The 25,559-nt window shown below is 36.3% G+C and overlaps 1 protein-coding gene and 1 long non-coding RNA gene across 2 annotated transcripts in view; one reads left to right on the forward strand and one right to left on the reverse strand.

The window, feature by feature from the left end:
- Positions 1-898: 898 nt before the first annotated feature.
- On the reverse strand, positions 899-23,878 carry CXXC4 (CXXC finger protein 4). Its single transcript, XM_045820437.1, has 2 exons — positions 22,787-23,878; positions 899-4,909 (listed from the first exon to the last, which is right to left on the reverse strand). Exons 1-2 carry the CDS (start codon positions 23,861-23,863, stop codon positions 4,865-4,867), a joined length of 1,122 nt encoding a protein of 373 aa, XP_045676393.1. The 5' UTR covers positions 23,864-23,878; the 3' UTR covers positions 899-4,864.
- The window catches only part of LOC123806954, a 111,075-nt gene continuing 108,528 nt past the window's right edge, over positions 23,013-25,559 (forward strand). The window contains exon 1 of the long non-coding RNA XR_006783551.1: positions 23,013-23,103. This is a non-coding gene — a long non-coding RNA (uncharacterized LOC123806954). The remainder of the gene's footprint in view (positions 23,104-25,559) is intronic.

The following is a 25,559-nucleotide window of genomic DNA, read 5'->3' on the forward strand; positions in this document are numbered from 1 at the left end:
AAAGCATAGCAACTCACCTGAAAAATCGCTGCGTATCCAGGGACTTTCACAATTCAAGTTACTATATTCTTCTTCATCGCCCTGTGTAATCCAGCTCTGTTGCCACGGCCAGGATATTTTATATTTGTGATATTATACTAACAGATCACATCTTGAAATTCATAAAATGACAAAAATCTTCTAATGTGATATTATTTTCTGTGGACATGAACTCTCTCAACTGTTTGCAGTTCCATGTTTGTAACAATATTAAAGGTTTCCAAGACATAAATCTGAGTCCTACATTTCTTGTAAAGAGACAACAAAATGATTAAATCTTTGTTTGAGAAGCAGTGAAATAAGGGTTAAGCACATCCACCACCAAATAATAAACAGCATGGGTGGACCAAAATATTCCATAATTTTTAAAAATGTAGCACAATAAAAGTTTAATCTCAGAGAATTGCTGGGAGTGGCTGAAGACAGAATTCCATTGTTGCACATTGCTGCTTCCAAGTGCTATTACCAGGACTTTCGTTCACAAGAAATTCATGGGTTGCTTTCTCCTGGCACACTTATGATGGAGAGGAAGGAGAAGAGTTTGGATAGATTTGTTTCTTCCTCTATGTGACCTTTTAAAGCTTTCAACAAAACCATAACCTTTGGAAATGTGAAAAAATTCATGTTCTTTTTTTTCCTTCTTTAAATATATGAGAAAGACAAAATATATGAGGAGAAACAAAATGAACAAATTGGCATATTTTATGAAAGATTTACATACAGTATTCATTTTGCTAACATTAGGGCAAGTGTAGAATTATAAACTTTTTTTATCATAAACAAAATTAGATTTTCAGGATTGTATGCTCATTACTTAAAATACCACAAATAAAAATTTGTTCATGGAAAAATAGAGATATTTTGAGTACTAAAGTCCTTTATTCAACAACACATAAATTTCACAAAAACAACTTTACTGGGCAAATCAAATGTGTTTTTTAAAGTTTTTTTTTTTACAGTTTTGTACATGCCCCATAAGTAATTTTCTTTAATAAATACACTGTTTTCCAAAACTGCTTTTTTATAATTGCACAAGCATACATACACCTTACACAAATATCTATTAGAAAATTTAATAGATAACTGCACAGTTCAGAATAGGAGAACACTGTGAAAGGAGTACATTTTGTGGCCCATGTTCCTGAAACATCTCTGACTTCCTTGCAGTTGTGAAAATGGAATCCCTCCTTACATAGTAGCTGTCTTCTATTCACTAGGAATACAGATCTCAGTGTGAAACTGCCAAATGTAATAAAAACAAAATCGGAAACATTTAGCTGTTACATGAGAACCAACTGTTTGATATCACCATGATCAAAGACCCACTACAGCTTTGTGCTGAACATATCTGACCCTGAATGGTGTGTTCATTTAACCACTTTCCTTTTTTCATTATTTGATTACAGATACTATCAGCTTAAAGACTTTATATGCATTAGGATTAATTGTACAATTTACATGCCAGGGGTTCTGAATAAAGAATGGGAATATTACTTTCTTTTAGTGAGTGCTTAATATTAATTCACAGGAAACCCACCAGCTCTTGCTCCCTATCAATGTGTTTAGAAGAAGAAAGTTGGGTATTTGGAATTAAGCAGCCAGGGGACGTTTTTATATACTCTTCCAGTGGAGGAAGACTCACTGTTTTTTTCTCCCAAGCATAGATAAGTATCTACCTTGTATATAGGCCTCCACTTGCATGCAGACAGGTAGCATCTATCAGAAAGCCAGTTCAGTCTAAAGGCCTGAAAAGAGACTTGCATTATGCTGTTCTCGTGATGTGAGGGTGCTGAGTGACAGCTGACAAGGAAATTGGTGCACAGTACACCAACGCCCCAGGGTCTTTCCATGCCCTCCCCAAATGCCGACAGGATACAGCATCTCCTGGTCTACACTCAGGCAAATCAGGACTCCTGTGTATGTAGACCTCTTTCACAAAGCTTTTTATTTGGCTTATTTGATAAGTCATTTTTAAGTTGTATCGATAGTCCACCAGATCTGTAATTTAATTGTATAATCTGAATTTCTTGGTTCTGACTAAAAAAACATGCAGTGAGAAATTTTAAAAGTTACATTTCATTGGTATTTTAAAATCATGAAAATGTAAACCTTTAAATCACTTCCTTAGGGTTATAATGATATGCTTTACAAGTTCTCGGTACATAGACTCAGAAAAAAGGGAAGGGGAGTGAGACCAGAAGAGTGACATCATCAACGAAAACTTTTATATGCACCCTATATTATATAAATAGAGTTTTAGCAAAAACATAAAAAATGGGTGGTGTAAAAAAAGTCAAGAAGAACATATATGAAAACTAAAGAAAAGCTACACGTTTCCATTTTAATAATCAACAGATTTTCTTTCATTAAAAATTGAATTGACATGTAAAACACCACATTTTACAATATACAGATTCATTAGTTCTTTAAGTAAACCAACAAACAAAAACACATCAAGACATGCAACACTAGCATGTGTTTTTGACTCTCTCGTACACTGCGATGAGATCTTTACTCGTCACTGTGCGCCTATCGCAGCCGCAGAGAACGGAGGCCGTTTCACTTCCGGGACAATGATCATCGTTTTCCAAAGAGCAAGGCAAGATGACCATTCAAATGTGAAAGTAAGTTTTCATTTTCTTGTAATTAATTAGGAAATCAGTTAAAAATAGGTAAAATAAAAAAGGAAACTAGAAAGAATTCACATAGCTCACGTTTCCACAGCTGAAATGGAAATTCTAACTAGAAAACCTCAAACGAATATACAGCAAGTAGAAAGCTATCTCAAAACCAATACACAGCATGTCTTAGTTTGCGGTTATTTAGTTCTCTTCTCTAAACATGGATAGGTGTAACAGACAGGTGTTCAGGAATTGTCCTAAAAAGGTGACTGGACCGTAACTGTAGACCTTGCACTCATGTTCTAGGCAAGTCAAAGTGCACTTGTTTTCCACATTGGCACTTGTTAGCACCTTATCCACACCTCCCCCCGGAATCCTTATGAAGAAGGCTCCTTCCACATGTTAAAAAATCTGTCATATTACTACCCATTCAAAACTACAACTAGCCTTTTCAAGTTACTTATCTGCTAGTCTTTCTAAAGTTTTGCAGTCCTTCCCATCACCCTTTTTCTTCTCAAGTTCTTTTCCTTCGTATGATCCATTTTGCTAAAATTTTTTAAAAGGCTAATGGATGCCATAGGCTAAAATAACTGGCTAGTGGATGAAGAACAAAAAAATGACAGTTGACATGGCAACTTTGATACTCTATGTGTTTTTGCTAAACTCTGTTTCATTGCTAAGGCTGAAACGTCTCTATCATTTGACCAAATGAAAAGAAATAAACTTCTGAGGCATCATGCCATCACAAATACTATTTGTCCTACTGGGACAGCCATAGGAGCCCAGACTCCCATAAGAAAACCCAATCCTACATGAAAAGGTAGCCCAGGCCCTACAAAGCATTACCCGTTTGTGTTTGGATGCTGTTTGCATTTACGGAATTCCACAGACTAGGGTCCAGACTTCTCAGGCATGCCAGCATCACTCAGTGACAAGAATGGGAAAGGGAGCAACAGGAACATTCCCCTGAAGGCCTAGGGGAAGGCCACTGGTCCAAGTGGGAGGCTATGAGAAAAGGAAATAACGAAAGACTTGAAAAGCCTCACTTTTCAGAATGTATGTAATTTTTTTACTTAAAAATATACCTAGCCATGCCTCAATGCAGAAGCCTTGCCGTGTTCAAATTTTAAAACAAAACTACCCATTTAATATCATACATGGAATTAAAACACTTGGATACATTTTATTGTTTTCTTTTCCTACAAAAAAAGAAGCAAAAATAAACAAACAAAAAATACATACAGCCCTTGCTAGGCTGGTTAAAAAAAAACTCAGTCATGGATTTCTCCCCCTAAGAAATATTTTTTATTCTGTATCCTAGAAAACAGTTTTAAAAATTATACAACTGATTCTGCATGTTCCACCTACTCAGAGTACTCCGCCTTACAGTGCAACCCAAGACAAGTCAACTACACTAAGTATTTGGGAGGTATACCCTTCTGTACAACTCGTTTGTAAGCAATGCAAGTGCATAACCACTACTCTAATATAGTGCTCAAAAGATTAATTGAAACTCTCATCACATCTTCCCCTCCTATAACAATACAACTGCAGGTAATTGCTGGATGCATCATAATCTTTTCTTTTTGTAAAACTTGGTGTCAAGTCTCTACGGAAAGATGCGTGGCAAAATGTGCCACTGCTGTTGCTGCTTCTAGAAACAACTGGCAAAAAATATTTAAAGCTAAAATTTATTGCTCCAGATTTAACTCGCAGAACCATACTGTTGTGTACAAACTGTTACTCTCCATAGATGCTCAGACGTGATTGTCTCCTTGTGTCTAAACACACAAAATACAAGCTGCTATCTGTACAGTTTACAGTACCGAAACACATATATTTGAAAATGAAGTATAGATATGTACTTTGCAAAGATACAGGATTTTACAGCAGGGGTTTACCCAAACTTATTTTTTACAGCCACTTTCAAAATAGACAACAACTTCACTAGTATAGCTAAATTACATCAAAGAATCAGTGTATTGAAAGTAAATAGACTGGCCAATTCCCCAAGCTCCCAGATTACTTTTATATGTCTTTTTTCTTTTCTTTTCTTTTCCTTTTTTTTGTGAAGAAACCCCTATACATAAAATGAAAATAGTATCTGGATATTTTCTTCAGTGGTGGACTAAGCAGTTTCTTAAAACAAGACATTAGTTTGCCCTTCACTTCCAAATGCCTTGAAAATAAGATATACTACTGCTTTAAAAGAACCATCGGAATGCTTCAGCGCTGGGAACAGGTGTTCTCTATAAAAAAAGAGCAAGAAAACAAGTTAAGCTTTCTTTCTATGCCAATATAAAATTAGAATTTCCTCCTTTATACTTCAGCAATATTTTTAGTCAGCAAGATTCAACATAATGACTTATATATTTCAACATTTAATACAAAATAAATGTTCAAACTTAGCACATTACAAAAATCAGAATATTGACTTTAATGCTAATTTACTAAATATAATTAAAACACATTGGTCTAAGAAAGAGGAAACAGTCTGAACATGGATAGCAACCAGAATAAATGGTATGGTTCATGCTGATAATCCACAGCAGGAAGCCCAGCCAGTGAGTGGTGCTTAAAATCTGTGTCTGCTACATACACATGCATCCTCTGTAAGGCTGATGTTTAGAATTCAGTGAAGTGATTTTTTTCATTCTGGAGAATTTCGTTTATGACAGGACTACAATAAATATTATATAAATATTACTTCTATTACTTAACTACTAATGCTAAACATTCTTACATATAATCTAATCAGAACAATACCGACAAAACACATCACTATTTTAAAGTATGTCTGCATTTTTAATAAATTAAAGTCATATATAAAACAAACTTATCTAACCAACAACACTCAATGAAGCATAGCTATCCTCTTATATCATAAAAATACTATTATATTCCAAAGAAATAATAAGCTAGCACTAAAAGTTTGAGCAATTCTTTAAATAAAAAGCTTATAGTTACTATGGGTTTTTTTCTGGTTCCATAGTAGATAAGCTATTGAATTTTCCCCTATATATTAACATTACATCAATTCATCATGCTAAACTCTCTTTTATAAAACAATCACATGAGTACATATTCAAGGTACATAAGAAACAAGCTAAGAGTAAATTTTATTATACGGGTAAATGAAAGGGAGCTAATTCCATTCCTTGTCAGACTAGTCCAACAAGCCTGTGCAGACTGTAAGATGGCTGCTGAGGATAAACAAGTATATTAATAAGAATGTTGACTGTTACCAAAACATTGAGTAGGTAGAGAAGAATACGTGCACACACACCCGTTGTGAAGTGTTAACAGCACTTGAATTTCCTATTTCAGAAAATATATTAAAAATTCTACTACAAATACTTTTTGATAATTGGGGTTAGCTTTTATTTATTTCTCACACATGACTTATTTTATTGATATAGTCCTATTGTAGCAATATCATCTAAAAACAAAAGTGTATTAAGTGAGGTAAATAGAAATTTAAATATATAAAATAACCATTTGGACAGTAAAAATGTGTTCACTATCGGTACTTAAAACATAGTCAACACAATAAATTTCAAAACGAATGTGTTAAGAACAAACTAATGGTATCTAATCCCAATTTGCATATAGGTATATATTTTCTAAAAATATTCAACTTGTGAAGTATTTTCTAAATGTATAAACAAAAACGTCCTTTGCTCCTATAAAAATGGTACACATCTTACTAATATTTTATTTTTCACTCTGCATGGTTTCATCTGTTTTATTTTCTCCAGCTCACTATGCATCCCTGGATCTCCACTGTTTGCTTGACTATTGAGAAAAAACCCTTTACTGCTTTCTCAAATTAACTTTTAGTGATATCTGTAATAATTATATATGCTCTTACATTTATTTAATCATTATTAAAGGAAAAATATGAAGTAATAAGAAACACAGTATAGTCATTCTAATATCCATGCTTTACACACACACACAAGTAGTAACTGAAAACTTAGAAGTTTACAGCAGATGCTAACTTCCTGCCTGATGCCAGCTAAGAATGTATTTTATTTGAGTATGCATACTTACATAAATGTAGTCATTTTTAACAAGATCAGTTAGATCCAAGCATATCCATGCAATTAAAGATTCACATATGAAAAATAAACATGTTCATATATATTCATACAGATTCACATTTACATGTACAGTAGGTCACACAGAGATGCCAGCTTACTCTCAGATGCCAACTGGAAACAAGAATGTAAGTATGTATTTACATAATTTTGTATCTTGATAAACATATATGTTTATGAAGATAAACAAAAATACATGGAGTGCATTTTTAAAAAATTAGATGAACTCATGTCTTAGATACATTTTTAAATTTCTTTACCAGCTCTTTGCATGTGACCCTTTCCAATTCTCAATGTTATTTGTAATATTTAGGAAAAAAACAAGCTTTATAAAATGACCCTGAGATCAAAGGTAATTGTGAGAAAAAAAGATAAGCACTTCTCAATGCTTGTTAGCACAAAAACTAGATAATGCAATGAGAAAAACAGAGAGCTGGTTTTCTATACGAACATGAGCTCTCACAAAATAGCTCTGTGATGTGTACATATTATTGTGCATACATTGAGACCTGTATGTATCTCCACATACAAGTATATGGACAATCTACTGCTCCAGGGGAAGGGAGAAGTAGGGAAGCATCTCTTAAAAATGATTTCTCTCTTAAAGTAGTATTTTTGAGGTCGTAAAGCATAAAAATGACTAGTTGAGTAATCACCTAAAATATGAGAAGACAAACAAACAAAAAACACTGGCACATCGATTAGAACAAATTTTCAAGGCATTCAACCAGAAACTGGAAGTGAGAGTTCTCTAACAGTTTTATTTCAGGGTTAAAAAGTAACAGAGCTCCTTGGTGTCCCATATGCCACAAAAATGCAGGATGCATATCCAATCTCGTGCCCACATTCCACTGGGCTCACTGGAAATTTACGTTAGGCCTGGGCTAAGTTCTTTTCAAGATGAGTGAAGCAACATTGAAACATATTTGGTTAAATTCACAGGCAACATATTGGGTTAAATTACAGGTTTCTGCTTGTATTAATTTGGGGATATATCTTCTCTAATTTTGTCAGTTAATGAGGCCATCTTTGTCAGAGGACATCCATTTCAAATGGTGCAGGAGCTCCCAGACCAACTTAGGGGATTATGCACCCTGACCAGCTACCTTTAGGTTATATAAATTCAAGAGTCCTGGCTGGGGAATCACACTCTTGATGAGATTACAGTGACTTTCTGGATTTCAGTGATGCTTGCAGGAAATCGTTATCCTGAGTGACAGGAAAGCCAGATTCCCCAGGAAGAGAAGGAGGCGAAGGAGGCTGGGAGGTAAAGAATAGAATTGAGTTGATCAGCATTGTTTAAGGCAGCCTTCACTGCTCACGCAGGTGCGAACACTGAGGAACAGCAGTCTTGCTCCCAGGAGGCCTGGGAAGAAACCTGCAGCCCCCGTTTCTCCTTCCTGCTCTGCTGCAAAGCATGGTGTTCCAGAGAATTCATCCCTATATGAGCCAGATATGAAACGACCTTCAAGCTTAAAGGAATGCCTTCTGTTTCCCTCCTAAATAACTTTAAAAAGCCAGCGCATTTCTTTGACTAGAAGAATGGTATGATCCACGCCCAAGTACATTGTACATTTACATTTTAAAAATACGAATACATATCCATGTCTCTGGAAGAAATGTATTTCAGTGTGATTTTCATCAAATCTGCAACGAAATATAATTAAACAACAAAATAAATAAGATTCCCAAAAGCCGACACTTTAAGGATTAAGCCTAGGCTTCTCTTTTTTGGTGTCTGCTAAGCAGTCACGGGGACTATGGTATCTTCAGGCTGCTCAGGTCTCTACATCTCATTAAAAATAAACCATCTAATAAAAACTCACCTTCTAAAAAGTGAATTTGGTGTATCTATAACTGTACACATGGAGATATGTGGGACCGGCTATTTGTATCTACAAGCATGTAAAATGTAGCATATTCAAGACACAATAAAATGAATCATTTTTAACAGAGTTAGACATGAGTTTTCAAAGAGTGACTCAACGCTAAAATATATTTCAGAGTACAGAAGTTACAAATCGAGATAGTGATGATATTACCACATTCTGTATCTTAAGTTAAATATATCTTTCCAATATTTACTCATATACTTTCTAATAAAAAATCTCAGTGATTTGTCTAGGCTTCAGAATTCTACTGTGAAACAAGATGGATCTAATGTGGTGATTTTCAAGCTGAAATAATTTTTTTTGGGGTGCTGTTATTCTTACACTAAGCAAAAACTAATTTCCTCCAATACCATTTATTACTAAAGAAACATAAGTCATCTAATCATTTTCTGATTCCCACATATAATGATAATTTTTCTACCCAAAAGCAAGGCAATTTGAAACTAGTTAGCCAACACACCCTGTTGTAAACTATTCTGAATATTGCTCTCTCTGTGAGGAGCCCACAGTTAAGTTTTTAAACTCCTGGTTGTCCGAGGCCTTGACATTGGCAACACCCATTGTATTTGATTTGCCTCCTCACACTAAAACTTGGAAACCTTAATGGACCACTGAATTTTGCAATAAAAAGTAACTGAAAATGATAAAAGATAATAGTAAATACCATTGTTTGCTTATAGATATTTGATTATATGTTTCAATCTTGGGGGTGCTTTAGATGAACAAAAGGAAGAGAACCCCTGAGAGTGGAATAAACTACTTTTTTATTATTTAATTCACAAAGAATGCTAAAACATGAAGTTATATAGGTTAACTATTTTACTGAAAAAATTGAAAAACCTACTTGGAAATAGAAACTGTGTTATATATAATGTTATGAATGTCAGTACACATACATGTGCACATTAACACAGATTGTTGAATAATTAATTGGTTTAAAATGATACCTAGCCAATGTTAGAGACTCTCCAAAATGGTTTTAGCAGAAATATTTTCCATATCCTCTTTATAAATAGCATATTTTTAAAAATCATAGTCCAGCAACTATAACAGAATTATCAGCTAGCATAGGTATAGCATCAGCTGGTAAGTTTAAGAGATAATTAATCTACTATAGATGATAATCTCATACTCCAGTAATTTACTATTATAAACCAGAAGTTTGTATTTTAGTGATACCTTAATGTAAAAATATGTAGATTGATGTATGTATACAGTTTCCTCTTTTTAAATTATACCTAACTTACTTTCTCTTCTTTTCTGCTGCAATATATATGTATCAGATAATATATATTATGTATCAGTTTAAGTTTTCTCATAATTCAGATTCACTTATCATATAAACTGTATAAGACTTTGGTATATTCACATCTTATTTTGCCCATTGTCCAGATGTAAACTAAAAAAACATCTGGCAAAATTATCACTAATTGGAATGTTACATCATTCTTTAGAAGGGGGAAGGCACCAAATAAGTAACTGAATAATTTTATGACCCAAATTTGGGAGGCCTCAAATATTATTATAAGGAGCATTTTACTTTTTTGTTTTCCAAATTGACATTTGTGGCCAGGATTTTTCTGATTAATGGTGAAAACTAGAGATGGCCTTTTCATTAGTATCGATTCTCTGTGGCCTGTTGCTCTTGAGACTCCTTCTGCCTTGGGGACAGAAGGACTCTTCCTCTTTCTACCCTCCTACACGAACACTACACCACAGTGATGGCATGACTTTAGAAGGTAAGCCCGGTTAACTCTGGTAAATGGAAAGATGAGTTTATGCATTATGTTTTAATGGTACTAACTCAAGTCAACATGATGGCAGAGGTCCTTAGGAAAATAGTCAAAATGGGAATTGTGTGCGGGGTGGGAGTGATGTGGCGGGAGGGAAAGTAAGAGCTTAAATCATGCTTCACACTGGTTAAGACGGGAGCAGAAAAGGCAGCCACTTTTGGTGCTAGCACCGAATGTAACCACTTCATTTAGGCAAGTCCCTTGATTAATGCAATATAGCATTACATGTCAATTAATTTTGGTAAAAGCACTTCAAACCACATCATTCCGATGAATAAGTAAATTTACTGTATTATAAATAGGTAGTTTAGTGATTAAAATGTTTGTGGACTTAGAAACATAAAAATAAATTCTAATAGTATGGTACTAGCAAAAAGAGGAAAATTTTTCAGTGATCCACAAATTAAAAAGGTATTTTTTTAAAATTACTTTACAAATTATTTTTAACCTTTTGTATAAAAGTGAGTGAGAAATGAAATTAAAAGTAAAACTAAGATTCAAAGAGCAAAATTTAGGTTAATAATCCATTGTCAAGAATGACTGAAATACCTAAAGTTCATTTTATTTATATGTCTATATGTCACTTATGGATATTTACACAAATATAGATGGCTATATTATAAATAAATCTAAACACACACACAGTAGAGATAAAAATTAAGTAATTTTACCTATCCTTTGAGTGGCTCTATTAATTTCTGTTGAATCCAACAATACCTCTAGGTGAGATCATTGCTAATCAGGTATTGAAAAACAAAAGCATTCTTTTTATGAGCACATGGTTGGACAATTTTGAAAATTTTGGTTAATTTTCAAAATTAGCAGACAGTAAACTGTCTTGTTATTCACTGAAGAGAAGAAAAAACATTAATGTAAAAGTTGTGAGGAAATAGGAGGGGACTGAAAAATATTAAGAGGTGACTTTTTTAAGCTATGAAAGCTATGATTTGAACAGCCTCTAACTTACATTCAAGTAAAATACAACAGTTACACCTCGGCTTTATAAAAGCAATTCAAATTACAGTGCTTCCCTTTTATAATTATAGATATGTGAATTTTTTGAATATTCATTTTTTCTATATTATATAACAAGTGAACAAAAGTTTAATAGAAATGTTTTCTTAAGCTAAGCTCCATAACATTTGGATGTAGCTAATGAACTTCACTTGGTTCAGAATCTTCTATGACAAAAAGCCAACCACTGAGATAGTCCCAACCCGGAAACCAAAGCATATTTTATGTCTCATTTAGAGAAAATTTCAATCATTTGAATCAATGAGACGTTATCATCAAGGTAATGTGCATGGTTATAACCATACTTCTGAAAATAATATGTAACTTTTGGAGTATTTCCTTTAATTTTTTAAAATAAATGCAATCATCATCTAGATGAATGTTCAGATTCATAATCATTCTGACTTTTTAGTGTCTCTCTTAATGCTCCTTTGAGATAATAAAAGGAAAAAGTATAAAATCAACAATTATTAGAATTTAATTTTATCAAGTTGTTATAGATTACTTAGCTCTTTAAAAATATTTTTTCATTAATCTGTCTCATTAAGAGGATGTGAACTCTTAAGCATTCTCTGCTACCCTGACATCAGCAAGACCTCAAGTATTTAGATTGAAGTTTCTTCTCAGAGGATGCATGAACTTCTTCTTCTTCTGTAAATATCATGTCCTCCATCTTGTGCACAGGAACTTTCACAGATTTGACCAGCAAAGTAAATTAATAAGCCTAATTTTTTTCAGGCATAGGATTTATAAGATACAATGATTAATATTCTTTGTCATTTTTTTTCTGGAGTCTTTTCTATATATGTAATTCTGTATTTTCCAGGAAGTTCTCCTTACAATCATTTAAAAATTACACTACTTTGTGGAAACTAATCAACAAAACAAAGAAGCAAGCAAAATATAACCAGAGACATTGAAATAAAGAACAAAATGACAGTAACCAGAGGGGAGTGGGGACAGGGATAATGGGGGAAAGAAGGGGAAGGTTTGTGAAGGAATATTTATAAAAGACACATGGACAAAGACAAAGGGGGTAGGATCGAGGCTAGGAGGCAGGGATGGGTGGGGCGGGGGAGAGTGTGGTGGAGGGAAAATGGAGACAACTGCACTTGAACAACAATACGAATAAATAAAGGAAAAAAGGGAAATGGTTAAGTAAATAAACACACAAAAATAAATAAAAATAAAAGGTACATACTAACAAAAATATAAAAAATAAAAATTACACTACTTTTGAACAATTAGTTGCTTATGGACATTGCATAGCCTATGTCTTTCTAAGAGCCATCATTAATTTTGAGCACTAATTTTCCCGTCTTTGGCCTTTATACATTTCTAATTGCAGACCTAAAAGAATTACTCTTAAAAAGAAATTAGAAGAAGGAAAAAAAACCCGGTTCCCCTGAAAATTGTTTTTTCACTATGGTAAATAAAAAGAAACAATGAGAGGAGCAGTCTAGTGAAGCTACACCCAGACTCATGGCATCTTCCCCAAAATTTTGAGACATTAACCATTTCCAGTAATTTCTTATTTAAACAAGACTCAAGAACATAACCTTGAAACTAATAATCCTTTCTGCCAAGAGTCTCCTTTATGATTTCCCTTTAGTCTATAACTCTACGGTCTGCCTACCCACCCTTTTTCCCTCCCTTCCTCCCTCTCTTCCTCCCTTCCTCTTTTTATTCTTTTCTTTACTTCTTTCTTTCTATATGGCTCTTTCTCCTATTCAGGTCATACAAGGGTTTCCAGTACTTTGTAAAATATGTTTGAAATAATAAGTCATACTGTAGATTCTCAGTATGTTCAAACGTTCAAGGCAAGTGCTCTATTTTTCTTATTCCTTGAAAAAGTTTGGAATGCTAAGAGAAAACTTAATACTACACTGTGTAAGTACATGATGTACCCAAGTAGAGATCACAGGTAGCAGTTTGTATTTCTTATCTAGATCTGGGGAAGAACTAAGCCAGGGATGAATCAAGGAATCCCAAGATTTCTGAATAGGTGTGAGATGCTCCGAAGATTTCTAAAATTTCAATTATAACATTTTAAGTGTGTACATTTCTTGGACTGAGAAATAAACTGGAAACAAGTATCTTGGATGCAATAAAATATATAGTTAGGAAATTACATGGATATTGAAAAGAACCAGTTAGGAATAAAGAAAAAATGGAATTCCTTAAAATAGGATGCATGTGCGCACGTGTGTGCACGTGTCTGTGTGTGTTAGTATCCACAACACTCACTGAATGTCTTAGAGATTAACAGTCCCTCCCTAAAGATTTGTTAAATTCAACTGACCAATGGTTTGCCACATGCTTAGTAATATACCATGTATTCATGAGTATACAGAAAAGGTACAGATCTGCCTAGAACAGTAAAGAAACTATTTATAAAAACACCCTTAAATTTTACTCTTTATCTTGTTTATATTTTCTGTCTACATATATAATTTCTTTCCTCACTACAGGTGTGTTTGATAGTGTTGTTGCTATCAAACTAGTATTTTTCAAATGTTTTTTACTGCAATCAACAGTTAGGAACACATTTGACACAGCAGCCTAGTACATGCATACACATACATTTATGGGTACATATGTAACTGAAAAAGGAGTTTAACAATATGTACTCACATATGTACTATATGTGATACACTCGTATTTTCTGTTCTGCTCTATTCTAGGCTACTTTGTAAAAATTCTGGTGGTAAGCCAACACACTGGTTTCATGGACCCCTGATGTGCTGTCTGTTGAAGTCTGGAAAACACAGCTCAATGCCATGTGAATAACAGGAGGAAGGTCCAAAACCACTGCACTTCAGAATGAGTTTAACTCTCTGTATAGCAGCCTTACATAGGATATCCAATATAACTGTATATTTCCTTTGGGGCAGAAAAAGCCAGTGGTCTCTATTCTGTTTTTCATGAATGAAAAATTAGAGCATAAAAGTATTCAAGGTTTATTAGAAGATTACACATCTCACTTCTCATCCATCTACATACAACTCAGAATTTTATCTATTTTCCTAATTCTTGAGTCCATTACAACATCCACTGACCTCATTCAACCTATAAACAGGAACATTTTCCATTGATAAGTTTTTCCACAAAAGTTATCTTTCTGCCACTAATTCACCCTCACTCAGAATCATCATATCCACACAATTAAATCTATGTAATCCATTATTTTTTTTTAAATTTTCATCTCTTTTCACTATGTAAAGTTTTGGAGAAAAATATATCTTCTCCAGAATTTGCCAGATTTGCTGAAATACATAGAAGTGCTCATGGCTCTTCTTGAAGGGAATATATATCCCTTGCTCTTCTCATCCTACTTGATTTTATTGCTTTGATTTATCAATCATCCAGGTATTATTTTTAAAGTCCTGGAGCAAGAAACAGCATTTTCAGCACAGTTTCCCCCATATTCCAATACTTTCTTCACTTTGGAAATATGAATTTAATTATTAAGATGAAGATGAGATTCAAACTGGACCTCACTTCACACCCATATTGGATGTATGGTTACACTTTGGAATCATTCTACTAGATGTTCCAAATGCACAGGTAAAAATAATATCCACTATAACACAGTCTGTGTTACCTTGTCTCTAATTCGGCTGTCACTCCACTGAACTCGAGTCTTCGCTCTGATTCCCAAATCAAATGTATTCAGTCAAGTCACTAAAATCTCCATTCTTTTTATAGTTTGCACCCTCTGCAAAACTTCTGTATCTTACGTTACAATATTCCTTCTAAACACAATATGTATTAGATTGCTTCCTGGTTTGAATATTCCTTTTTCCTTTTTAATGCTGTCTTGGTTAGCATTCCAAATCTTTTAGGGCTTATTTATCATAATTTTCTCCAAAAAAACCCACCAGCCTTTTCTATTATTGCTCATTAACTTTCTTCATTTCACAAATATTTTCTTATTGAAAGGAAAAAGAAAGCTCTTTATAGTGGCTTCATTCACTTTTTATCTCAATATGTATGTCTGTTTTACTCCCCCTCAACACACACACACACCTATCTTCCAAAACAAAAGTAGCTCCACACTATTCCAGTATTTGTTGAATGTGTTCTCCAACTAGAATTCATGATGAGCATTTAATCATTTATTCCTTACAATGATTTTTTAAACCCACTGATTTACATGCAGAATAATTCCCTGGGTGTGTCCAAATAAAGAAAATAGTTGCAAAATGAAGGCACCCAGTTAGTAAAGTGAAACACACACACACACACACACTCACACACAACCTATTAAAAGGTAAATCCATGGCAGTGGTGTCCACTGGTGGGAAAGATGAAGAGCTCTACAATGACTACGTTGGCTCACCACACTGACTGACTACTCTAGGTAATTTGTACAGTTTTCCTGGGCATTTTAGAGCTATAAATGCAGAAAAACTTGTTTATCGAGTTTATCACTTTCCAAGTGAAATCAAGCCAGATCTTTGGTGAACTGGATGATTAAAATAAATGTTCAGAAAATGCAAGTCAAAATAGCCTACCTGGGCTTTAACTTCTAACTACTCTAAGTAACATGTTGTTGCACTGAATTGTAATTATTTTCCACTCCACTTGTTATTGATGACTAAAACAGAAACAGGAAGTTTCATAGCTTTTTTGAGTATGGAAAGAACATCACCTACACACAATATTAAAATTTTGCAGGGCAGGTTGATATTAGTATCCCCATTTTAGATGAGTAAGTAAAGTCAGAGAAGTTACACTGATACATATAATATTGCTCAAGTGGTAAGTTACTTGATATTGGTGGCTCTTCCCACAACCTATCATCTAAATGTGGCCACATGGCCCAAATATAATTTTTAATTATAGATAAAGATCCAAGAAACTAGTGATATATTTTCTCATTATAATTTATATTTGGTATATGTTAGTCAAAGGAATGTATCTTCAGTATTAGTTTTTTGAAAACTGATTTTTTTGCTTTGCCATTTTTTAAATAAACATGTAATGTGAAATAGGAGGGTTAAATATTAAAACATAGAAAAACCAAAAAAATTTAACAGGTTCCCTCTTATACCTGACTATGGATCTTATGCTCTTAAAATAAATTAAGAGAACGCCCCAAAGCTTCACAGAGGAAAAAATATTCCTTGTAATGTTTTAGAGTAGAAGTTAACAAGCCTGTTGGGATCCTTTTAGCCCCTGCAGAGCTGAGTCTTCAACATTATTAAATGGCTGTCGCATCTGAAGTATGGTGCAACATAACTCAATAAACAATGGAAAACACATGATGCTGAACGCAGGCAGGCTTTTCGATTACCCTGCAGAATAATTCCATTTCAGCACAGGTGTTTGCACGTGATGGAACAAGACATGACTGAAGGACAGAACCACCCATGCGCCCCTCCCCTGAGACTCTGAACTGCCTAAAGATCAGAGCGCAATGCTGGATGAAAAAGCACGTCAGGAATGGGCAGAACCACCGCTGCACAATTGAAAGAACAAAACTGCACATGTGCAAAATCTTCAAAATTCCCACCTATAAAAAAAAAAACTTCTGAAAACAAGTTTTTGGAAAAAAATGCCATTTTCTGGAGTGCTCAGCTTCCCCAGCCAGGTCATCTCCCTTCCTAATGAGTGACTGAAAGTCACACTTATAAAAATGAAAGATTTTGCCATTACTTTGGGTTCATTTTGCCTTTTGAAACCCATCTAAATATAAGAGGAAAGCTAAAAGAGAAGTCATTATTTCTCTAACTTGTACATTTACATGAGACTTTCAATAAATCATGAATTAAATCTATAATTAGATATTTTATGATAAATACATGAGTTTTTAGTATTTTGTATCATGTGAGTAAAAATAAATGTCAGAAATGGAAGTAGATCTGCTCTTGTGAAATTTATTGGTGAGTAGGACATTTTATTATGCTTAAAAAGTGGATTGTTTGCTGGTAAAAGTAAACTACATATTCAGACAATTTGACCTATTGAGTTGAACTGTAAGTTCTAAGAGCACCAACTAGTACTTCAGAACTGTTTATGAAACCTGTGACTGATTTCTGGGGAATACTCAAATAGTTTTATGTTTTACTCTTGTATCCATGAAGGACAGTCTATCAGTGAGTCCAGGGGCACCCCAACATAGAGGTTTGGTCTCCACGCTGGTCAAGCAGGGGGAATGGGGATGAAATGCCTATTTTTTGCACACATTTCCATTTTTAGTCTTATAGACTTTTTAAAATTGTTCTATATTTATCAGTCTGTAAATCTGACTGCACAAAACCCTTACCTAGAATACCCAGGTGAAGAGTTGGCTAAGATTAAGCAAAATATGGAGCAATACAATAATCAATTCATTACAGTTTAAAAATCAAGTAACTTTTATTTCCCTCATCATGAGATACCATTTTTATTTAAAATATCAAAATATTTTTAAAGTCTACAGTTTGTTAGTGTTATTTATTCTGATAGACTTTCTGATTGTATTTTGTTTGATCATGGCTGAATGTCAAACCACCAATCATATAGGATAATTTATTTTACTATTCCTAACTACCAGTCAAAAGACTGTTGATAATTGACACGACATTTGGACAGCGGAAGGTATTATTTTCAAATAAGAATTATAAAAAATGTGAGCCCTGGCTGGCGTAGCTCAGTGGATTGAGTGTGGGCTGTGAACCAAAGTGTCACAGGTTTGATTCCCAGTCAGGGTACATGCCTGGTTGCAGGCCATGACCCCCAGCAACCGCACATTGATGTTTCTCTCTCTCTCTCTCTCTACCTCTCCCTTCCCTCTTTAAAAATAAATAAATAAAATCTTTTAAAAAAGAATTATAAAACATGTATTCTTTTAAAAACAACAATCTTATATTAAATCTGGTAACAGGAAGAGAATTTTATTGAACTTGTATTATAGCCTGTTATCTTGGCTACAAATAAATCTATTTTGTGACTTTAGTTGAAGATGAAATTTTCTGTGCTTTTTTTTTTATGAAATTCAGTATCTTTTTTCCTACATCATTTCTTTATTACATTCTCATGTTAATATACTATTGTTTGAATATATTTAAAGCTTTCAGCTTTCCCTTTGTTATACATTTGTGTTTTTAGATTAAAGCACACATTTTAATTTGTATACTGGCATGTTTTTGACTCTTGAAACTGAAAATTGAAACCTTATTTTTAAAATTATGATGTAAAATGATAAATTAGTAGGTGTTTCAATTTATAAGATTTATAAAATTTATAAAATTTTTTAAGTCACCAAACTTCAAAAACTTATGACATGTTCAATTATTGACTGGTTTTATTATTTAACTACATGGATTCTGAGTGACACACCTATTTTACTGTTATCTACAGATAAATTTCTTCAGGAAGCAGGTGTCATCTTCCCGCACGACTGCACAGAATACTTTGCTCAGAATTTTTTGACTGCCATTTATGTGTTTGGGGCTCTTAGAACTTAGCAGCATCTATATCAAATGTGTCCTTCTTCCCCTAAAACACTCTTAGTTATCAAGTTTGGGTCAATATCTAGATGTTTTCCACCAAACCCCTTAGAAGTTCAACCCAACTTGTGAAAATTTATTGTTGGCCTGTACATTCAGGATATAAATTTTAAAGAGAGAAAATAAAGAGAATGGAATTGTCCTTTTCCCTGACCTTACAGTTTCTCAGTTTGTTCATTATAACATGGCCCTTTCAAGTCCCTGCACCAGCACATGGAAGGCCTGCATATAGGCAGCGTGGAACTCACAGCAGAGAGCCAAGAGTGGGGGCAGGGAAATCTCCTGAGGCTCTGCTTACTAATGTAATTCCATAAATCAGCTAATGGGAGAGAAACCAGATCTGTGTGGTCTCTAATGCTGTCCCACAGAGATCAATCATGTCACCTGAACAATGTTCAGGACCTAAGAGGCTGGGGTTGCCCATGGGACAGCTTTATCCCTTGAGCCATACATAGCAGGTTGGGATATTTTAAAAAGTTAGATCTTAATATCAGAAATACAACTGCTGTGAATATGAAAAGTGAAGACTACCTTTGTATGAGACAAACTGCTATTATATAACTTATCATAATATAAAATCACATGTTTCTTAAGCTCTCTGGGAATATGGATCAGTTAGGATACAAGTTTTCAAAGTAAGTTTTGTCACATTAGTGGCATACAGCATTTGTAGTAACTGCTTTGAATAATTAATAATGGGTTATTTTTAAATATGGTAACTAACTAAATGAACAGTGTTATATGCAAACATACAGTGCACAATATCATACAAAAACCAAGTTAGTTTTATGTGCATTGTTATCATATGGAATGTATTAAGGGGTGATTTTATAGACATATTTCTGAGGCATTAAGATGCTCTTAACAGGAGACTAAGTAGAAAATGTGTAAATAAGTCCAGCAGTTTTAAAAGGAATGCTGGATTGTAGACTTTAAAAGACATGAGCAAGAATCCCAACACAACCACATGAGTGTATCTTAATTTCATTTTCTCACCCTGAAAATCTGATTCTACCTGCAATCTTTGGAACGAGAATAAGTCCAATACAAGAAGTACACAGGAGGTTGGAAGGGATAAATAAGAATATATGTAATGATTATAATCCAGATATTAATTGGTATCTATAATTCAAAGCCAACAAATACTAGCTACTGCCTGAAATCCACAGGTAATAGCCATGGTATATTCCCAAATCACTATGCTCAGCCTGGGCCTCCAGCCAGCCTCTAAAACATCTCCACAGATGATGAGAAATTGCAGGAACCAAATTAGAGATGGAAGCAGGTCAGCAGGAGGACTTTCCACCAATCCACAGCCACTGTTCCAGCTTTGGCTCAGTCAGGTCAACCTTGACACTCTGACACATGGCCACCTGGTTTCTTGCAACTCTAAGATGCATGTATGTGTGGTTATACATGTACTTAGGGCAATCATGCCACCACTGCCTTTTATGAATGATCTAGGTAGAATCTTCATCAATTAAACAAGCAAACCAAAACCTCATAACTCCTTTTGCTTTCTTTCTGGCAAACAGCAATCCACTCATAATCTTAGCCTTGACCTATGGCCCAATATCTGGTGGGAAGAGCATGTACTTAGGAAACCATCTTCAGAGAGTTCTACAAAGAGGGAAGTTTTTTGCCCTCTCATTCACACCCCACCTTTTGAAGAGCAATATAACTTTTGAGCAAATGGATTTTTAAAAATATGAAAAAGCAGTACTATGTAATCATATGTGATTAAAATGCCTAAGGAATACAAACATCGCAAGTTTGTGGGAAAGCTATCAAAAGGAAGAAAAAAGAAATTTATTAAATTTGTTTAGACTAATAAATCAGCATAGAAACCTGTACTAAAAAGTTTATTGCCACTCACAGTAAGTTCCTCCAGTGGTAATTTACTAAGTAAATCAGAGTTACTGAGTGGCCCTATTGACTACATACCCTAAATTGGGTCCAGTGCCATGGATCTAGCTAAAGATGAGGATTACTGGCAACAACAACATGTAGTTCAAGAGGCAAAAATAAAAGCCATGCAATACTTATCAACTGGGTATTGACAGAAAATTTCAGGATGAACTGAATTTTCATTTCCCATGGGCCTTAGAGACCCAGAGAAGTTACAATAAATTAATCCAGAAAGACAGTATTCAAAACATAAATACTAATTTTTGCCACCTCAGAAAATACATGGACCTACATTTTCATAATTGCTATTATCTCTGCTTAAGCAGAGTTGCCAAAGGAAATGTAATAAATCACTCTAAACTCAAATTTTCAACAAAGAGATGAGTTTTCTTATAAAAAGGAATAAATGCAACATTTTGATGAAAACACAAACAATAATGTTACCAATATATACTGATTTTGTTTTTTGGAATCTCAAAGCACTTTTTGCTTTAATTTATATTAATAAAGCTTTTTAAAAAATCTGTATTTTATTTGTTTTCAGACCTGCAAGAAAGATCTCCAACTCTTCTCTTTTATTCTTTTAAAGGCCAGTCCTTCATGGAGAAAACGACTTTAAGCGGTGCTCACAATTTTTCAAAAGAATGTGCAAGTGCCCCTCTAATGACAATTTGTGAGAGCCACTATCTGCCTACAATTCAGCCCAAAGAATACTCCCACAGGCTACCGCCACCACCTATGTTCTCCTGTACACATGAGCGCCTGTCTAGCCATCTACTCTGTGAAATTTATCTAGAAGCTAATTATGATGATTTGCCCATATTTCTTTGCTAAAAATACCACCCAAACCATTTACCTGTGATTTTTCCACTTTCTTCCTTGTTTTGATCAGATTACCATATGAAATTTCCAGCAAACACATTACTGTATTTAACAGAATTAAAAGCCTAATTGAACAATTACTTTAGTGATAATTGGTACACTGTCTCTTTTAAGGACTTATAGGCATAGGAAACTATTACTGACCATATAGGGTATCAACCCAACCTGTGTTTAGTGTATACAACAATTCGTGACCACAAAATGGTTAGTTTGTCCAATGCAGAACCCAAAGCACTATTTTTTTGGCAACTGAGTTTTAGGAGTCATTCGTTTTTGAAACTATGTAAAACAATTCTTAAATAAAATCACCATCATTACGTGAACTAATTGCATCCCTTTATTATAACTCTACATATCCTTAAAAATTGCAGGTAGTGTTCAGCTTTCTATACTATTTCTGCTTTCTTAAAAAAAATACCAGGCATGCAGAAAATAAAATGGGAAACAGAAACATTGTTGTCATGATGAAGAGAAAAACTATTCTAGAAGACGACAGAAAATCCCCTTCAGAATCCAGACATTTCAGCCTCAGTGATTACTGTGTGTCTGTGTGTGTTTTTGAATGGGCACATAGACTTGTGTGCCACAAACTGTGTCCTCACTGTAACAGCTGAGCCACTAATAAGCCTCCCTTGGCTAGTAAAAGTATGTAAAAAGTGAGGTGTCCAATCTTTTGGGCAGAGATATTTTTAAAAATCATAAGGGGAAGGGAGCATTTTAAACCACCAAGGGAAATTTTTGACCATATTGAATGTGAAACTTCTGATTTTTCAAACCAATTACATTAGTTTTCCCCAACAGATAAAAAGGAGGTGCGCCCTCCCCATTTGGAGGGCGGTTCCACACGAAGTGCAGCTGGGGAGGGTGGAGGAGAGGCCATGACCTCCGCACACCACCTACAACGGCATCTTACAACCTGAATGAAGCTTCAGGAAAGGGGTACTGCATCTTGAAGCCAGACAAGAAGCCCTGAAGGGGAGAGGGGAGGGGAGTAAGGAGGGAGGGGGGTAGACTGGGAAACAAGAAATCATCTCCTCTGACCTCTAGCGAAGTGCCAGGTTTTTTCTTTAGCTCTTCACATTTTCTAAATTTGCAGATCTGGTGTCCCGTTTTGCGGTTCCTGCAACTGCTGCAGACGCCACAGTTGATGAGCCTTTTGCAGGGCACACAGACCCCACACCTTTTCCTCTTCTTCTTGGCCGGGTTGGCTCCGCCAGCTCCCCCTGAGGAGGACGAGGAGGAGGAGGAATGATTCTGCGGGCAGTCTGCCAGATTGGCAATTTGAAACGCACTGTCTGTGACGGCTGCTGAGGCTGCTGCGGGGGAGTGAAGGGCTGTCATGACGATGACCCCTGGAGGTAATGAGATGCCCCCTAAAGCCGGGATAGCGGAAAAAGTCCCCACGCGCTCGGGGAGATTCATTATCTCTGCTTCAGCAGCGCCGCATTTGAGCTTGTTCATGCATTCCCCTGCCAAAGGTCTGCAGTGTTCAGGGGATAAGGTGGAGAGGAAATTAGTATTTGCCATTTGCAACGACGGCTCTGGCGGGCAGCCAGCTTTCCCCAGCCTCTGGGAGTCGTTTCGGTGGTGCATGCTGGTCCTGCCGCCGCCGCCGCCGCCACCGCCGCCGCCGCCGCCTCCGCCGCCGCCACCGCCGCCGCCGCCACCGCCACCGCCGGCGGGGAGGATAGCCGAGGAGGAGGTGGAGGAGGAGGCGGCGGCAGAGGAGGATTTCCTGCTGCCCCCGCCTCCCCCGCCGCCGCCCCCGCCGCCACCTCCGCCGCCGCCCCCGCCTCCGCCGCTGCCCCAGAGCATGGCGGTGGCGGCGGCGGTGGCCGCGTTGTCGCAGTTCCAGGGGGACATGCCGATGCGCGCGGCGGCCGCAGCAGCGGCGGCGCTGCTGGGGAAGATGGGGGTGGTGATGCGCGCGATCTTGGCTGCCTGCGGGAAGGCGCCCCCGTTGGTCTTGTAGAAGGAGGTGGCAAACGAGCGGTAGCGCTCCATCTCCGAGTTGTAATCCACAAGGCTGTTCAGGGCCCCCTCGGGCAGGTGGCTTTCCTTGGGCAAGCCCGGGGCCTCCGGGCTCGGCCCGGGCTCCACGCAGACATTGGTGTTCATGGTGCAGGGGGGAAAGAAGGGGTGCAGGGTGGAAGTGGGGACCGCCTGGTCCGACACCTGGGTGGGAAAGGGGGAAAGATGGGGGGGAGGGAAGGGGGTGATGGTGGTGTTGGAGTGGGGGCCGAGGCGGGAGGGGAAAGTGGGTCCGGGTGGGGAGAGCAAGGTGAGGAGGACTGCTTTATTCCTCTCTGGGGCGCATTTCCACAGACGGTGAATTCCCAGGCAGCGTCTTCCTTTGCATTATCCTCCAACTGTTACAACTAAAATAAAGAAAGTCATTCCAACGAGCTGCACGAGGGAAAAGATTAAAAATAAATAAACAGCCTCTCTCACGACCACGCCAGACACTGAAAGCTCCCACATTCTCCGTCAGGTCGTTTGCATAACAATCAAGACGTGACCCCCCCTCCCACCTTCCCAACCCCGCTCCCTCCCTTCTCCAGCACACCACAGCTCCTCCCCCCTATTCTTATAACCCTCCTGAGAAAATGTATTAATAGCCAGGATACCCAAGGAAAGACGGGGGTGACAAATGCCGAGGGAAAAGGGCAATTGGAGTGCTAAAGACATGCAAATCAGGGGTGGGAGGGCGATACTACCTATAAGCAGAGGGCATTTAAACATTATGAAATGTGTGAACAAGTGCTGCCTGGGCATGCAAATGCTGTAAAGTAGAAAACAGCAATGGCTCTATGAAGAAAATGAACAGGAAATTAGCAAATGAAGTACAGAGAAAGTCTACAATACAGCCGAGTATAAACTGTAAGCAAACACAATACAACTGAGAGCTAAGAGACTGCCCACATACAATCTGAACTAAAGAGGCAGAGAGAGAGAGAGAGAGAGAGAGAGAGAGAGAGAGAGAGAGAGAGAGAGAGAGAGAGAAAAGAACTACCAGCTGCCACAGTGTCCTTCTGTGTCTGCGGTCATTAGTTTGAATCCCAGCACAGCTGGCTCTGTTAGGGTCTTAATTCAAAGGACCAAGGACAGGTCTCAATTGTACAAGCCATTTGGTGGTGGGGCTTGGTGGGGGTAAGAGGGTGGTGTTCTACTTGCTTAAAGTAAGAATTAAAAAAAGAGAAAAGAAAAGAAAGATGGACTAGAGAAAAAATTAAATAACACAAATAATTTCAGATTTTGAACCAAGAGCCTGCAACCTCTGTAAGAATATTCCCAATAATTCCTAATGGAGATTCCTGTCTCTTCTGAAGACAAGAAGAAAACATGGGACTTTTTTTTTAAGGATCTCACAGTGACTGGTTTTTACATTAAGTAAATGGAATGGGGGAAGGGGTATCTCTTAAGGTGTTGTTTACCTGAAGAAGTAACCATTAAAATGATGTTTTTCCTTTGCTCCTTTTAAAAGGAAAGTTTAGTGTTAACTGGATATTTGCATTCATCTCTTTGCTTACAGACCATTATTATGCTTTAGGAAGAGGTATTTTAGTTGTTTATTACAGAAGGAGAGGTAGACCACAGCCTTTTAAGAAGAAAAGCAAAGGCATAAAGTGTATATTAAACTATAAAAAAACCCCCACAGTTTCTTTGTTTACAGATTTTTTTTTTAGACCAGAATATCTTTTTGTGACATCTTCTGGAGCCCACATATTGGTCTAGAATGTGCAGTTCAGGGAATTCTAAATGGGGCCCAGTAGTCTCAGTCTCAAATATTCAGTTCAAAATGGATATCAATTAT

The sequence above is a fragment of the Phyllostomus hastatus genome, unplaced genomic scaffold (assembly GCF_019186645.2).
Source record: "Phyllostomus hastatus isolate PE091 unplaced genomic scaffold, TTU_PhHast_1.1 phas_scaffold_39, whole genome shotgun sequence".
Classification (NCBI taxonomy): Eukaryota; Metazoa; Chordata; class Mammalia; order Chiroptera; family Phyllostomidae; genus Phyllostomus; species Phyllostomus hastatus.

What these genes read in the sequence shown, in the direction of transcription:
- CXXC4 (XM_045820437.1), bottom strand. Translation starts at nt 23,863, where the DNA reads ATGAACACCAATGTCTGCGTGGAGCCCGGGCCGAGCCCGGAGGCCCCG. An exon ending in AACCTGGCACTTCGCTAGAG is followed by an intron (nt 4,910 to 22,786) that starts GTCAGAGGAGAT and finishes CTTTTTTTATAG; the next exon opens with AGAACACCTGTTCCCAGCGC.